At 50.3% G+C, this 17,632-nt stretch overlaps 1 protein-coding gene across 1 annotated transcript; it reads left to right on the forward strand.

The window, feature by feature from the left end:
- The first annotated feature begins 1,257 nt into the window (after positions 1-1,257).
- Positions 1,258-1,806, forward strand: LOC144133181 (importin-7-like). The gene is made up of 2 exons (XM_077666070.1): positions 1,258-1,602; positions 1,723-1,806. Exon 1 carries the CDS (start codon positions 1,295-1,297, stop codon positions 1,583-1,585), a length of 291 nt encoding a protein of 96 aa, XP_077522196.1. The 5' UTR covers positions 1,258-1,294; the 3' UTR covers positions 1,586-1,602; positions 1,723-1,806.
- The last annotated feature ends 15,826 nt before the right edge of the window (positions 1,807-17,632 follow it).

The raw sequence follows: 17,632 nt of genomic DNA on the forward strand, positions 1-17,632 counted from the left end.
ACAGGTGAATAGTCACCCGATTCTTGGCTGATCCTTCAGTGCCATCTCTTGATAGGCTAATAACAACAACACTTGTAATCTTGCAGTTTGCCATATGCCTCCAGGACTGCTATATTACTTGTGTACTAATCCTTGCGCGCTTCTGAAGTCTTCTATGCACATATGCGTAACGCGCCGGCATGCTGAGTGCTTTCTCTCTTTCGCTGACGTGAAGGCAAACACGCTTTCCAGCTCAATTTTTCACACTACGAACCTTGATGTAATCAAGAGTGACACCATATTTTTCATTAGGAAACTTGATTAACAGTAGCAAGACTATGATACCTCATTGTGGTCATGGTGGGTACGAGGGTACCGATCAAGTTCCACCGCATACCTTAGTTTTATCCCGCTTTACGCGAGTTTCAGTACCAAGTTAAAATCAGTTTATACCGATCATACCATGCTTTTGATCCTATCAGTATAAGGCAAGATATATTTTGATTTCCACCCTGATCTCGCAACGAACTCAGCGAACAACATGACAGGAGTGAAAAGAAAGGGTGCTCAGGGCATGCGCTGAATGTAACCAGACGAAAAGGTGACATGTAGAGAAAGAGAAAGCAAAGCAGGAGCGAAAGAGGCGAAGGAAAACAAGGTCTTTGAGCAAGATATAAAAATAGAGAGAGATAGATCGAAACAATTTTTGTTCATCAATTTTTGGTGGAATGGGTTGGGGGAGAGGTTAGGCCCGCCAGGTGGCCACGAGCCTTCGGAGCACGGTGATCCCTTGGGGTCGGGGTACCGCTCGGAGAGCTGCGGATCTATCGGGGGAATGTCCGAGGGACATGCGTTAAGAATTGCGACAGAGGGTGGCCTTGGGAAGACAGAAAAAATCTTGCGGGTATCTATCGTTTTCAGAGGTCGAGCTCATTTCTGAAAAGAGTGATAAAAAACGCTCACATCGCTCCACCGAGGGACAAAGTGCGATCCCCGCGGAAATTTGGTTATCGCGAGGCCGAGGAACGTATGTGTGCGCTCAGGCTGAGAGCAGGAACCTAGCTTTGTTCCTCGCCATGCCTTTATTATTCCGCGCCTGGGCGTCCGGAGACAGAGGCTGATAGAAGAAAACGTTGACGACCGTCGGAAGCCGGAGCCGGAGGCGCGCGACAGAAGACGACGAAGGTCGGGCTCCTGGTCGTGTTCGATTCGGAATTGGATGACGCTGACCACCAGGACCAGCAGTGTCCCGCAAGAATTGCGTAGCGCGCCGTTTCCGTCATCCTCAACCACCATCAAGGCGTAAGAGCAAGGCATGGAGTCGATCACGACGCTCCTTCACGAAGAACAGTGCCCTGTCGACGAGTACCCGGTCGCCAAGGAGGTCATGCGAGCCATCCAGAACACCGACCCGATGTGCTTCGGAGCGCTCACGTCGGGCCCGCAGTTCGTCGAGCAGAAGAGGTCCCCACAGGAGATCTGCGTGCTGACCGACCAGACGAAGGCCGCCGCAGAGTCGAACCGGATAGAGAAAAGCGGCGGATACGTGTTCCAGAACCAGACGTTGCCCCCACCGTTCAGCTCTGGTGGCACACCCTTCCGCTAGCCGCTCAATTTCTACCGGTGAGCTTCCATTTTCTGACTGCCTTACTTTTGCTTGTCCTCTATTTTCTTCTGTATTTTTCTTTCGCCTTTCCTACCTGCTTCCGCACACTCATGCTCAGCTGCTTTTCGTTCATGCAGATAGGGCCTCTGCTATCATCTGCTCGACCATGGAGACACTCGACTGCCAAGAGCACTTAGCCAGCGTGACCGGCTGTCCATAACCTGCACACTCATGCACTAAGTGAGTGAAGATGAGCCAGGGATACATTCGTAACTTATATGCCGACTGTAACTGCGTTTATCTTGCAGCTCTCTACCATTGTCATTGTCAGTGTCGCTGGGTAAAATAAAAATGCGTTCTTTTTTTATAAAGTTCTCTTCCAAATGTTTCGCGTCCAGATCCTTCACGTGCGGCCGAGAGAACCCCACGTGCACATTCTTCTCCGGCTTCCTGTTCTGACCACCCACGTTTCCCAGGCACGCTTGCTTGTTTGCGCAAGTCGTACGGCTTTATGCACGTCCTCCTACATCGTGCTGCGCGGCAGTACAAGCGAACAGAGGAGGTCTGCACACCAATCTGTCCTGCGTTGCTTTTACTCAGTAGTCGACATAAATGGCTGCGCAGTATTCTAATATTTTAGGGTCGACTTTCCATGTGTCACAACACGCATCTGCACTGCACCACAATGGTTGCGCTAGAATCGCTATAATACCGGTTGTTTCAGCGAACACTTTCAAGTTTTTTTCAAAAATAGGCTTTTCAGGGTAAAAATATGGCTTTTGAGGCATAGTATTACCACAGTTCAATTCTTTTGGGACTCTGGTATTACCACGGTTGACGGACAATACAAAACCGGTGAATCATCTTGAGTGTTAAGCTGGTTATTAATTTTTAAGAAATTGACTTTTTATCTAGTAGAGTTAGGCGCCTAGTTGCAATTAGATATTTGTAGCCGGTTGTAAGTAATAGCCATATCAGTTTTCAGAATTTCGAAAACGCGATTACCCTTGGCGGTGAAGCTCGACAAAATTTGGCTTTTTGACTAGTTACGTGCACTGGGGGGTTACTCTGCCTGCATGCTTTCGAAAGCGCATGTATTTTCGCACGACCCAGCCAAATTTTGTCGAGCCACAGCGGCGAGGGTAATCGCGTTTTCCAAATGCTAAAAACTGATATGGGTATTAGTACCGACCGGGAACAAATTTTATTGCAACCAGGCGCTAACTCTACTCGGAAAGGTGCGTTGTAGCGACCACAGAATGGTAAGGTCTAGAATTAGCTTAGACTTGAAGAGGGAACGGAAGAAGGTAGTGAAGAAGAAGACCATTAACGAGTTAGCCGTAAGAGGGAACGCACAGGAGTTTAGGATAGCGCTGCAAAACAGATATTCGGCTTTAACTGAGGAAGACGATCTTGATGTTCATTCAATGCACGATAATCTGACATCAATAATTACGGAGTGCGCAGTAGAAGTAGGCGGTAGGACAGTTCGAAAGGATACCGGGAAGCTATCTCAGGTGACGAAAGATCTGATTAAGAAGCGCCAAAGCATGAGGGCGTCTAACCCTACCGATAGAATAAAACTAACAGAGCTATCAAAGTTAATAAATAAGCGCAAGGTAGCCGACACAAGGAAGTTTAATATGGAGAGAATCGAGCATGCTCTAAAGAACGGAGGTAGCCTAAATGCAGTGAAGAGGAAACGAGGCATAGGTAAAAACCTGATGTATGCATTAAGAGACAAGCAGGGCAATGTCATTAGCAATATGGATAAGATAGTTAACGTAGCCGAAGAGTTCTGCACAGACCTGTACAGTAGCCAATCTAATCAGAGCATTAATGAGAAAGACAGCAGTGCACAGCAATGCGTCATCCCGCCAGTAACGAAAGATGAAGTAAAGAAAGCATTAGGAGCAATGAAAAGGGGAAAAGCAGCTGGGGAGGATCAGGTAACAGCAGATCTGTTGAAGGATGGAGGGGACATCGTGCTAGAAAAACTAGCCACCCTGTATACGCAATGCCTTCTCACCTCGACTGTAACAGAAGCTTGGAAGAATGCAAATATTACCTTAATTCATAAGAAGAGAGACGCCAAGGACTTGAAAAATTACAGGCCGATCAGCTTACTATCCGTTGCCTACAAAGTATTTACTAAGGTAATCGCTAATAGAGTCAGGGCAACGTTGGACTTTAATCAACCAAATGATCAGGCAGGCTTTCGTAAAGGATATTCCACAATAGATCATATTCACACTATCAATCAGGTGATAGAGAAATACGCAGAATATAACCAACCTCTATATATAGCTTTCATTGATTACAAGAAAGCATTCGACTCAGTGGAAACCTCAGCAGTCATACAGGCATTGCGTAATCAGGGGGTAGAAGAGCCTTATGTCAAAATACTGAAAGATATATATAGCAACTGTAGAGCTACTATAGTCCTCCATAAAGTCAGCAATGAAATTCCAATAAGGAAGGGCGTCAGGCAAGGAGACACGATCTCGCCAATGCTGTTCACCGCATGTTTACAGGAGGTATTTCGAGGCCTGAATTGGGAACAGTTGGGAATAATAATAAATGGAGAATACCTAAATAATCTGCGATTTGCTGATGACATTGCCTAGCTGAGTCACTGCAAATCATAATCAATGAGTTAGACAAGCAGAGCAGATCGATGGGTCTAAAAATTAACATGCAGAAAACACAGGTAATGTTCAACAGCCTAGCAAGGGGACAACAGTTCACATTTGGCAGCGAGAGCCTAGAAGTTGTGACGGAATACGTCTACTTAGGGCAGGTAGTGACAGCTGATCCGGATCATGAGAGGGAGATAACTAGAAGGACAAGAATGGGGTGGAGCGCATATGGCAAATTCTCGCAGATCATGAGTGGCAGTTTACCAATTTCCCTCATGAGGAAAGTGTACAACAGCATAATCTTACCGGTACTCACCTACGGGGCAGAAACGTAGAGGCTAACGAAAAGAGTTCAGCTTAAGTTAAGGACAACGCAGCGAGCCATGGAAAGAAAAATGATAGGTGTAACGTTAAGAGATCGGAAGCGGGCAGAGTGGATGAGGGAACAAACACGGGTTAATGACATCCTAGTCGAAATAAAGAGAAAGAAATGGGCTTGGGCAGGGCATGTAATGCGAAGGCAAGATAACCGCTGGTCCTTAAGGGTAACGGAGTGGATTCCAAGAGAAAGTAAACGTAGCAGGGGCGGCAGAAAGTTAGGTGGGCGGATGAGATTAAGAAGTTTGCAGGCAAAGGGTGGATGCAGCTGGCAAAGAATAGGGTTAATTGGAGAGACATGGGAGAGGCCTTTGCCCTGACGTGGGTGCAGTAATGCTGATGATGATGATGATGATGAAACACCTGGAGTACTTCTACACAGATGTGCAGGCTATTTTTGCTCGGTTCATTAGTGTCTGCGTGCTTGGGGAAACCGGAAATATCCACGTCTATCTGCTGGCCAAAAGGACTGGTGTCCAGTCAAACTTGGGAGGGGCACCCTTGAGAAAGAGAATAAACGTTTATTTCTTAGTTATGGTTGTCAATCTGTTTTATGGTTGGGATCCTTAGTTCAGATTCCCATTGGCGGTCGCAATCACCCTTCACCGGTCGACCAGCCTTCGCTGGTACTGTTATGGTGACCTGGATAGCGCCGCCTCCCAACAAGCTAGGATAGGCTAGTAGGGTTGGGTACAGGGTTTCCCCCTTTATGTTTGGGGAACTTCCAGAGTTGGTGGTAAAGCGTAGGGATGCCGTCGCATGCAGTACAGCTGTGAGTGTATTGGGAGGATTATAGGTGAAGGACATGACGATTAAGATATGTCCCTGTCTGATGTCTGGGCCAATTCATGGCGTCCTGTCAGCTGAAGGACCTACGTGGTGGGCGAAGGATGCTGCGTTCGTCACGGTAGTGAGCTAGTGTTAAAGAGACAGTGAGAAGAACTCTGATTTTTTTTGTTCGCAAAATCTGATAGTTCGGCATTTCATGGCTTTGTTGCCGCTTTTCCGTGAGCGAGACGCATTTATTTCAAAGAAATTTGGATTCCAAGTTGAGAAAGTTTTTCCCGGCGCTCCGGTTCAAATTCAAGAACTCTTATGACGTCACGATGAACTCTTATGACGTCATAGGACGGTGTAACGTGAAACGAGACGTAAACACAGACTCCGTGATTTCTGGAGGCTAGCGATGTGGTCTAGCAGCTGCCGGGATGAAAGCTACTGCAGCCGCACGTTGAAGGCATCTATCGCGGGTCGCTACCGTCGCTTCGTTTACGTTTGCACCGGCGTCTTGCCAGCGTTACGATGGGTCCCGTTCCCGAACATGACGACGAAGTTCTCACAAAAACTCAGGCCTGCATTTCGCGACCTCAGCGCCACAGAGCATGCGATGCTTTTGAGGAACCATGGTTAGGTTAGGCGCCGGCGGGTCGTTTCCCCCTTCCGCCGTGAGCAGCCGTTGCAAATTAAATATCACAACCTCTGTGCGCGGAGTCGCGAAGGGCCAGGAAAACGTCGGCGCATCGCGCCCATCGGAAGCTGGCAGGGGCTTTGGGGCCAACGGATTGTGATTCCTTGAACGGCGTGGTTGCACGGTGCAACAGGCGATGTCGAGGTCTCCCATGGTTGCGGAGGGCCAGTTTATTTATTTATTTTTTTGCCACAAAAAACGGATGGGTGCTCAAGGGCGCTCGCGTTTAAAGTTGGCGGCTTGAAACTAAAGCCGGCGCACGACGCTGCAAAGGCTTCCCCTGGATCCAACGGGTCCACTGGATCGGGCTCTATCGCCCACTTGCATGTACCGTCAGATGTGTACTGTGAATGGGTTAAATTAGCCGAGAGCTCGAAAAGAACAGCTATGCCGAACTGCCGAACCTATTGAATTACGTCACAACGCGCACCTCGCCGCGGAGCCGAATCGATCTGGCCGGGCCGGCGGCGGCGGGAGCACTCGGCGCGAAATAGAGACATGCTCCAAGTCTCCGTCAGTGCGGTCAGAGTGCTCCGAAGCCGCCGAACGCGTCGGTGGTCAAGCGCAGTTAGAGTATAATAGAGGGTCTCGCTTTGGCCGACGTGACGTCGCCGTGCAACGCGAGCGCGCGCGTTACGCCGGAGTATACACGCTCCTTACCAGAGCCTGTGCTTAAGCGCCAACCAACTTATTCGGTGGCGGCATCTATGGGAGCCACTGAGGCCCCCCAGCCACTCACTGAATTTAGAAAAATCCTGTGCCGAGGCTCGGAATCAAACCAGGGCCTTTGACGTTTGAGGCGAAGACGCTACCACTCCACCACGACGGCTCAAGTTGTAATTGACAATAAAGGCGCATCTGGTGAATGCACTCTTCCGATGCAGAAGTCTCCGTGCTTTTGCTACGTATATCCTGGCCTAACAGAGCTAGGCCACCAGCAATTTTATCTTAACTGCCTTGTACCTTGTCTCCCATCCCTAATAAACGATTTCCGTTAAGTAGCTTGAATTTGACTGGCACAGCCGGGAATGTTTTGCCGGGCGAGCGTGCGAGGAGACAAGTGCTCTTTATACTGCGACCTGCCTTGTACGATCACCGACCATCCTGCCATCACAGTTTTTTTTCATCGACCGTGGCGATCATCTGATCAGCCTTCACAGGCTCCTTCAAAGGTTAAATAGCACTTGAAGCGGCACTTAGAGTTCCTCTGCTGTTCGGCGCTTGTAAATCGAGGCGCGTCAAAAACAAAAGCGCGGGGCACGCAAAGCTCATAGACGCGAAGCTCCATAACAAATCGAAACTCTTCTAGCCGCCTGTGGCACCGCCAAGCATCGGTTTTCTTTGCTTGCAACATTCAGGTTGTCTTTTGTCTGCCTTCCTTGTGTGACAAAAGTGCACTATCGGTTTTAAAAGAAAACTTACGGCAATATTGAACCGCGCAACCTTCCTTTGTCAGCCTCAGAGATTCGCGCATCTATTTAGAAATGAAACTTCCTCCAATGTGCCGTCTCTTGTCCTATCACGTCACCACGCTTGTACTGGCGAGATTAGCCTGTGGTGGGGATACCTGTATTTTGGTTCTTGCAATTTTCTACCTAACAGGAGCTTGTTTTTAGTAACAGCGGCATTTGGTGATCAGGAGCAGATATTCTATCCATACAAGCCAGCTTCAATTTCTCCTCAGTGTCCTTTTAATGCGTAATCGATAGGGTGACGTTCGTGGTGCTCCACGTCTGGGCTGGACAGCTTGTTCCCAAGGGCCCGGCAGGTGTGGCCTTGAGATAGAGCAGCAGCGCACAATTCCATGGAGAGAGGCGTGCCCAGGGGTCCAGACGATTCGCACAAGCGCTGCTGTCGGTCTGTGTGTTTGTCAGGTTGTTCTGGGTGATAATTATTTCCGTAGTGTGAGTTATCACTGCCTGTGGGAAAGTTCGACGGGTTTCTTTCATGTCTATGACTCTCGGGGTGGTGTGCTGGGCTGTGTGAAAGGCATCCGCAATGCAAACGCTACAGCGTTTCTTTCAAGACATGAGATGTTGATCGGAGCGAGACTGCCAGCTATTGGGTGCCTTTTTGGTTGAGACACACAGCAATTCCCGGTGCTTCGGCATAGAAGAGCGAGGCACCGTCCCATTTCCAAATAAATATCCTGGCCAGTGAGTGAGCCGTGGTGGTGCGTGATCCCAGGTGCCGTTCGGGGTGCATGTTTCTCCGGATCGAAGGCATGGAGATGAGTGATCAGATCCGTTAGGAGAGTCGAGATGTGTATGTTTACGGGGCTGGTGGGGGGGGGGGTGGGGGGGGGGCTCGCGAGAGTGTAGGCTAACTGGTGTAGTACCGATATGCCTTGTTTCTTGGGGGGAGGCTGGTAGTACCAGATCGTAAGCAAGGATGAGGGCCTTGACCCGTTTTTTATAGGATATAAGGAGGGCGTCATTTTTCTTGACCTTGGTTTCTATTAGATTCTGATAAGATACGGCAGAGGATCCGACTATGGAGCAGAGCTTTCGTGATGCGCGTGCAGTCCGCTTCGTGTAGTCCCAAACGCCTGCTTGTGATGCTTCTCTTCATCAGCGTGGCTGCCTTAATTTGTTGCATCAGGATCAAGATTATGTGCTTCGCTTAGCCGTCCTCTTGCAAGTGAATGCCGATGATGCACAGGCGTAGTACCTGCATCTTTCCTTGTAAGTGCAGGTTCATGATCCGAAGGAGAGATCACGGACGCGTTGCAGAAGGCTGTAAGCAGGGTGCAGGAATGCGCCAAAGTAGGAGGGTTAACCTGCGCTGTGCATTCGAGGTATCGGGATCCAGGCGGGCCAGCTCATGATGAACTTCAAATGGACGCCCTCGTAATGGGGCTGTCCAACATTGTGCTGTCCCCGGGTGACAGCCAGTCTACGAGTGTTATCAGAATTTTTTGCGATCAGCGGACACGCGTTTAGAGCGATAGCTCTACTCGATCCACCAACCACGCTCAACACCACGGGACCTCTCCGCTGTCTGAATTTGACCTTCAGCCTAGCTAAGGTCACAATATGACAAGAGCCAAGGTAGAAGAAAGAACAGAATAATAATCACATTCACGACAAACTCATTAGCTTCACAGGACGGTGCGCGAAACCACTAGGCTATCGCCACTTATTTTTTCTTTATTGCCTGCTCGACCGTTTACAATGAATCACAAACGGAATATGTTCTCCACTGCACTTTCAAGCATCGGTAGCGGACATGCGTTTCGCTCACAGCAGACACTAAGACACCGTTTCCAGGAACACAACTGCCCCCTCACACTGATAACTTCATCTCCAAAACATAGCTCCTTGTACACTTCGCGCAGCTTAAATACGTTTTCTTTGAAGTGATCGCGGACAGACTGCGCATCTTCATCGCAGTGCCGCACAGTCATCCTGCTTCGCCAAATACTGCGCAGACCAAAAAGAACGAATACATCGTATTTATAAAGATCCGGCTCAATGTCGAGGAACCGTACCCCGTAGGGTGTCAATGGTAAGTCTTTACTGTCCGCTGGAGCACGACCCAAAAGAGCAGCGCATCCCAGCAATCAATAAAGACGTGTTCTATTGACTCTTGTTTTTGACACAAGCAGTCAGCACACCATGGTAACAACAATCTCTTCTCCACAAACTACAATGCCGATAAAAAAGCAAGAGCGAAAAGTTTTAGTGTGTTTTTTTTCAGTCTGCTTCCTCACAACCTGCCACAGCAGTCGCCGCTTCGCAATGCGTTCCCAGCTTAACAAAAATGAATGAGGCACCATTTTTCGAATGGGGTATCGTGTCTTTACTGCAGAAGATTAATGTACATTCTTCCCCTGGTCCAGATCGCATATCTGGACGCATTCACTGCGGCGTCCCTCATAGCCTGAGTCGCTTTGGGACGTTAAAACCCATAAAGCCAACACCACACCAATTTCAGGTTATTTCAAATTTTATTTTAAAATTATGTTATTTTGAATAAAGGTGACGTGTTATATTGTGCAAATGGCAAAACAGACGCGGAGCACATTGCGGCGTTGGCCGTTTCTGCTGCATTTTATCGCAATGGTCAATGTGGTTAACAAGGCGAGCTGTGATCACTGTGAACGAGAACACGAAGAATTTTATATAGGCCTACCATGCATTTCAGTTTATACTAATCCGCGCATAAATTAGGTTATTCAGCAGCGCTGTGCTCTGTTTACATTTTATGTCGGTTGTGTATCACGCGTGTGGTTTATTGCGATGAAGATGCGACTAATTGGACGAAGCTTTTGTCGATGTCTCGAAGCAAAGAGGAGCTCCGAGATGTCCAGAGTTTAAATTGGCCCCCAGTCGCCTCACTGTGCAGATATATTCCGACTTGAATGGGGAGCGCTATTAACGCAGATTCGACGCCCCAGAGAGCCTCGCCCTACAGTCCCTCCTACACCACCTTAAATCGACAAATGAATATCTTTGGCTCGATTGTAAAGTAGGCCAAATCGACGTTAACCTATACAGAGGGCTTTCGAGCTCTCTAATGTCTAGAGAGCCAGTGCAGTGCACAGTATACGTTGTCAATGGGGCTAATCTCCTGCTCGAGCTTCGCACCAAGTGCCAGCTGCAGGACGGTTCCTGGTCTTAACGGGTGCACTTTTGTTTTGCAGGTATGTGATAATCAAGGAGTGCTGGAACCAGTCGCCATACCAGTGTGATGACCCCCATAATGCGCAGGTCCACACGGGACGGAGAGGCAAAGAGACACCGTATGGCTCAGTTTAAACAAACAGGTATATTCAATAATTACACATGATTAAGATTATACATCAGAGGCTGGGGCGTCCGAGCTTACGTGCCGACGACTTCATGGGGGCGATGGAGTGGCTCCGGAGTTGGGCTCGAGCGGTTGCTGGCAGAAGCTGCACGCCGTCGGGCTTCGGCGCTGAAGGCCCTCTTGGCGAACGATGTCGTCCTGAGCGTGTATGCAGTAGAATTTCAATAGTCGTCCGTTTCTTCGAGGATGGTTCACAAACCCTTCCTCTAGTGTCGTTCGGCTTGGAAGATGAACAGGAGGCGAGCTTGTAGACGATGACAGCAGAGCATAATTTTACAACACACATATACAGAGAGTTAAACTGGAAAAAGCAGAACTGAATTTACAAAAGAACAAACTTTGCACTACTTTACTCATCGACCGGGCAGGTTAGTGCCTAAGTAGCATCACATTACATGCTAAGCATGGAGCCCCAGCTCAGACTGGACTGCATCCGTTTACATGTGCTTTTAAGCACTTGATTAACAAAGGACTAAGGGCGGTCATTTCCAGTGGCCCGCCCAAAGCATCAATTCTCCAATCCAAAATAACATGCGAGATGGGGACCACCCCTTGGGTTGGGCTTAGCCTCGAACCCAGAGTCTGTTAACAATACAAACTAAATAAACAACAAAAACGCCACCACTCTCTCCCAAGTGAGAGTATACACAGGCTCTCTCTTCGGAGCTAATTCACTAGCGCCTGTCTTTCCACATTCTTGGCGAGTACTGCCTGTCCGCCATGACAGGTGTCCGTCACGGCCCTTCTGGGAATGCGCTTTTGTTCACGAGGCACGGCGGGAAGCTGTGGGTGCCTTCCCGGCGATAGCCCACGTCGAAAGGGGAAGGAGGGAAAGAATGTTGTCTTCGTGGTAGCGCATAGCGTCGGCTGTGGTACGGCGCGCTCTGGCCCGCTGACAGCTCCCTTGTCCTGGAATGTGCCCGGAAATTGGGGAGGATAAAGCCTGTTTCCCCGCGGCGGCGGCGGCGGGTCCGGTTGTTCTGGTCGTCACTCAAAGAGCATGGCTGGGTAATTGATGATGCCGCTGTCACGGGTCTCCGTCTACGCCGCGCCGTCGAACGTGGATCCTCGTAGCACACACGGAATGTCACACTCGCTCACCCTCCAGAAGAATGTTCTCCGAACATTTGAGTCCACGCAGCTCCCCTTGTCTTTCTGAATCGCCTCGCACAGTGCGTCCGACAAAACACTTTTCGCTGCACTCAACACCACTGCACAACACCATATGCCTCCGCTGTCAATACTGGCGTCTCCAGGGGCAGCACTGATCTTCTTTTACAGATAAACATGAAACTCAGCACCCAAGCCTCTCCTTTCTAGTCCAAACTGGACGAAATAAATTTACCACAGTTACAAAGGAGCTCCCACTTCTAGCACGATCACGGCACAGACAAAAATATAGATAACGAAAGGAAGTAGGGCAGGTTCTGCATGCGCTCCGCATGCTCTCCTGTGAAGGTGTTATTTAATGACAGAAAGGTTTAACTACCAACTCCGATAACTTAACACATAAGCACATAGCAATGTTATGAGCTGCGGCATTACACAATTCTAACCAGTTCACAACTCCGCTCTGTTTACGCCATTAGTCCGACTTAGCTTTCCGATTTCGCAGCGGATATCGGCCTTCATGAGTCATACTAAGTAAGTCTGTGCCCCTTTGTCTGCTTTGGGACTCGCGAGGGCTCGTGGCAGGAGCCTCTCCTGGCGTTATCTGCGCGGCAACCTCGCGCGCTTCTTCTTCTAGCAATGCATGAAGTAAATCCGGTGGCATTCCGGCCGTCACCTCTGGCGCCTGCCGAACAAATGCAGGAGAGGGCGTTTCTTGCGAACTATCTGCGCGCTCCGCTTCACTTCTGTCCCCATCAAAATCCGCGCTTTCCCTTTCCTCATTTCGTGAATACTGAACCGGTGCCGACTTGAGGCGATTTGCGTGTATCCTTATCAAACGCCGGTTCACGTCTCGGACTCTGAAGTTTACCGGAGAAAGCTTCTCGACAACCTCGCACGGTCCTCTCCACTTCGTCTGGAACTTACGAGCTAGCCCAATCTGCCTTTGGCAGTTTTCAATGTACACGCTGTCCCCCACATCAAACGGCGCGTCTCTAGCACTGCGATCGTGCACCTCCTTCCTGCGCTTCGCCGCTTTCTTTAAGGACTCCTTTGCGATGTCCCTCGCCACTTGCAAGCGCGATTCTAGCTCAACCTTATAGTCGTCCAGTGAAGCGTATGGGACACGACGGGGGCCCTCTGGCACTTCACTAGGCTGGTCCGGGTCTCGGCCGTAGAGAAGAAAGAATGGCGATTCGCCCGTGCTCTCATGTGCTGCGGAATTGTAGGCAAACATTGCATACGGGAGCCACAAGTCCCAGTCCCGCTGGTCGCGCGAAACAAAATGCGACAGGAACCCGGCCACGGTTTGGTTCAGTCGCTCCACCGCGCCGTTGCAAGCCGGATGGTACGGTGTTGTCTGCTTCTTAGCGATCTTAAGCAGCTCGCAAACTCTCCTCATTAGCTGCGACACGAAGTTCGTTCCCCGATCTGTCAAGAGTTGCCTCGTGGGTCCATGTCGGAGCACGATCTGTTCGACAAATGCTCTTGCAACCGTGTCTGCCTTCTGATCTGGGAGTGCTACCGCTTCCGCGTATTTTGAAAGGTGGTCGACAAATACTAAAATGTACTTGTTTCCGGAAGTGGTCGTGGGCAATGGGCCCATTATGTCCATACCTGTCCGCTCGAAGGGAGCCGAAACCTCAGGGAACGGCTGAATTGGAGCTGGTCTTCGTCCCTTGGGTGTTTTTCTTTCGAGACAGGAATGACACTTCGCACAGTAGTCTCTAACATCCTGTCGCATGCCACTCCAAAAGTACAAACGCTCCACACGCCTGCGTGTCTTCGCTACGCCAAAATGACCGGCGCATGGCGCATCGTGAAACGCGCGAAGAACCCTTTCTGTCCACGACCGAGGTATGACGACTCTCTCCCAAGCGGTTTTCTCTGGTCTCCCTTTCCTGGTTGGCCTCGTGCGCCGACACAGGGTGCCGTCTTTGTCAATGAAATAACCTAGCTGTTCGGGGTGAGACGGTGCGCCCTCTAAGCTTTCGATTATTCGCTTCAGGTCAGGATCTTTGCACTGCTCTGTGCGTAATTCGGCGGGGTCGACTACGGGGACAAACTCTTCTATAGCTGCCACGGCAGCTGTGCGGCTGAGTGCATCAGCATTCAGATGTGTCTTTCCTGACTTGTGCTCAACTTCAAAGCAGTATTCCTGCAGGTGTAGATTCCATCTAGCGAGTCGCGAGCTAGGGTCTCTGACACTCATCACCCATTTCAGAGGATGGCAGTCTGTGACTAGCTTGAATTTGCGGCCGTAAAGGTAGCATCTGAAGTGCTTTACTGCCCAGACAACGGCGAGGCACTCCCTTTCCGTAGCTCCGTACTTTTGCTCTGTGGGGCTCAGCTGTCGGCTAGCAAAAGCAACGGGATGTTCTTTGCCCTCGATAATCTGAGATAGCACGGCACCAACTGCGAACTTTGACGCATCTGTGGCCATAACGAAGGGCAAATTAAAATCCGGGTAGCGCAACAGCGGTGCACTCATTAGCTTTCCTTTCAGGGCCCCAAAAGCATTCTCCGCGTTTTCGTCCCAGCGAAAGGCGACATTTTTGGCTGTTAAGGCGGTGAGCGGCTTAGCGAGCTTGGCGAACTCCTCTATGTGCCTTCGGTAGTAACCGATCAGGCCGAGAAACTGCCGGACCTGGCGGACGCTAGTCGGGGATGGAAAATCCGAGACACACCTTAGTTTCTCAGGGTCCGGTCGCACGCCGTCAGCTGAAACAACGTGCCCGAGGTATTTCACCTCGTTTTTGAGGAATTGGCACTTAGAGGGCTTCAGCTTGAGACCCGCTGCTCTTAGTCGCACCAAAACCTGCTCAATATCGCGCAAATGGTTATCAAAACTGTCACTGTATATGATAATGTCATCCATATACACGAAGCACAGCCTCCCCAGAAGACCTGCCAGGATAACATCAGCGGTTCTCTGCCAGACAGCAGGGCTGTTGGCCAGACCCATCGGCATTCTTTTCCATTCATAGTGCCCTGAGGGCGTGTTGAATGCCGTTTTCTCGGCATCTGCCGGATCCATTGCTATCTGCCAGAATCCCGCCGCCATGTCCACTACCGTGAAGTACCTGGCAGAGCCCAGCTGAGAAAGCGTCTCCTGTATATTGGGGATGGGGTATGGATCGATGCGAGTTACGGCATTTAGTTTGCGGTAGTCCACTACCAATCGATATGAGCCATCTGGCTTTTCCACCAATAGTGCTGGTGCTCCCCAGGGTGACTTTGAGTGTTCGACAATGCCGCGATCAATCAGGTCCTGCACCTGCCGCTCCATCTCCTCACGTTGGGAGTAAGGAATCCTGTACGCACGCTGGTAAACGGGCGATGAAGTGCCGGTTTCTATCCTGTGCTTTATAACGCCACAGCAGCCCAAATCCAGGTTGGACGCGGCGAATACCTCCGAGTAGTCGTTCAGCAAACCAGCCAGAGCCTCCCTCTCCCTGGATTTTACGTGAGAAAGATCGAACGACACCTTTGGAGCAGCCGAAGGACTAGCATGCTCTACAGTTGCGAGTACCGTATCGGTGGGCTCACGTTGCTCTATCGCAGAGGTGAAGAAAGCCAATGTTTTGTTCTTGGGAAGGCTCAGTGGCTGCTGGCTACAGTTAACCACCCGTAGGGGCACTCTGTGGGCGTCAATAACTGTCACGAGGCACGCGGCTGCCTTCAGGCCATTGCTGAGAGAGTCGACCGGCTCAAGCACTCCCACGGCGCCGCTCTCTACATCTGAAGGCACAAACGCGTACAAAATGTGCTCCGACCAAGGAAGGACGACCGCCTCCTCGACCAGCCGGACGGCAACCCGCGAATATACCTTCTCCAATGATCCCACTGTTTGACGGCTGTCAATATCGGTAATGCGAATCTCAGCCCCTCTCCTGTTCAAAAACGGAACTTTTGAGCCGCCCGCATTAACCTCTTCCTCAGAGAATGAGACTACTACCTTCCCTTTTCTCAAAAAATCCTGCCCTAATATACCTGACACTCCGTTTGGCAGAGACACCGTGTCCGGGCATACGTAGCAGGGGTGCTCCAATGCAATTCCGCCGAGAGAGAAGTGTAACCGGTAGAGTCCACTTATGCCAAGAGGATCCCCCGTTATGCCTACAAATTTGGTTGAAATACCACCAGATTCTTTTAACACCTCGCGGTCCCCCTTCCTTCGAAGCGTGTTAAAACTGCTCTCCTTAAGCAATGTCACCTTTGACCCCGTATCTATCAACAATTCCATGCAACAACCATTTAACTTGCAACGCACAACAGGGCATGCCTCGTCGGCCACACAAACTACCACCACCTCATCATCCACTGCTCCCTCCCCACGCTCCTCAGGCTGGGGAGGACTAACTAGTTTTTTGTCTCGGTATCTGGAGCCCCGCTGTAGGCTTGCTTAGGGCGTGTCTCGCCTGCTTCTCTTTGTGGCTCCCCACGGCGCACGTTTTGGCAGAACCTGGCGATGTGTCCGCGACCCTGGCAAGCGAAGCATACGATTTCTTCAAAATCTCTCATACCGCGCCTGTAGCTTTGTGGCGGTCTCCGGTTTCCAGCGAATGAGCGCTGTTGAGCGCGCGCTTCAACCTGGCGTTCTACCTGCTGAGATAGCAGCTGTTCTAAGCGATCTAATCGCTCTGTCAAGAGAGCAACCTCAGGGTTGAGCACCGCTCTCTCTATGACGCGCACTCTCGCTGCGGCTGTCGTTAACGCCTCATTTCGTTCCTCATCCAATGCGGCCTCCACGGCTTGGTCGAAATTGCTCGGCTTGCGCGAGAGCACGAACCGGCGCACGGGGTCTTGCAGACCAGCCACGAACAAAGCGGTCATTTCCTCTTTAAGTATATCCTCCGCGTATTTCTTCTTTAGCTGGTCTCCTTCCTCCTCCCTGCTTAACGTATCGCGCGCTAAGCGCTGAAGCCGCGACGCAAACGTTCGCACGTCCTCCCCTACCATCTGTACGGCGTCACGGAACCTCTGTACCCGCACGTGACGTGGTTCAGTGTCGAAATGCTCAAACGCGAGCTTCTTAAATTCCGCAAATGATTTTGTGGATTTTACTTTTTCGTCTCGCCATGCAAAATCATGAGCAGCTCCTGCCATCTTACACCTCGCCATTCCCAGCATTTGAGCATCGGACCATCCCCCCATTTTCCCTATCTCTTCTAGCATGGAAAAGAAATCGCAGATTGGAACCCCTGTCTTATCTCCCGTAAACGTCGGAATGACGCTTCCTAATGCCAGCATGCTTGCTCCGAGCGACGGCTGTGGAGTGGGAGCTCCCTCAGATAAAGACATTTTTTTTTCAAGCCCTCCGGTGCCTCAAGCCTCTCAAATGGGGGTAAAAGTCCCACAATCAGTCCCGTGATTCCCTTTTGATTACAATTTTGAAGTCATGAATGTCACAGCATTCAGAGGACATTTGCTTTTGAGACCCCACTTCTGACACCAGTGTGATGACCCCCATAATGCGCAGGTCCACACGGGACGGAGAGGCAAAGAGACACCGTATGGCTCAGTTTAAACAAACAGGTATATTCAATAATTACACATGATTAAGATTATACATCAGAGGCTGGGGCGTCCGAGCTTACGTGCCGACGACTTCATGGGGGCGATGGAGTGGCTCCGGAG

This window comes from Amblyomma americanum, chromosome 1 (assembly GCF_052857255.1).
Source record: "Amblyomma americanum isolate KBUSLIRL-KWMA chromosome 1, ASM5285725v1, whole genome shotgun sequence".
Classification (NCBI taxonomy): Eukaryota; Metazoa; Arthropoda; class Arachnida; order Ixodida; family Ixodidae; genus Amblyomma; species Amblyomma americanum.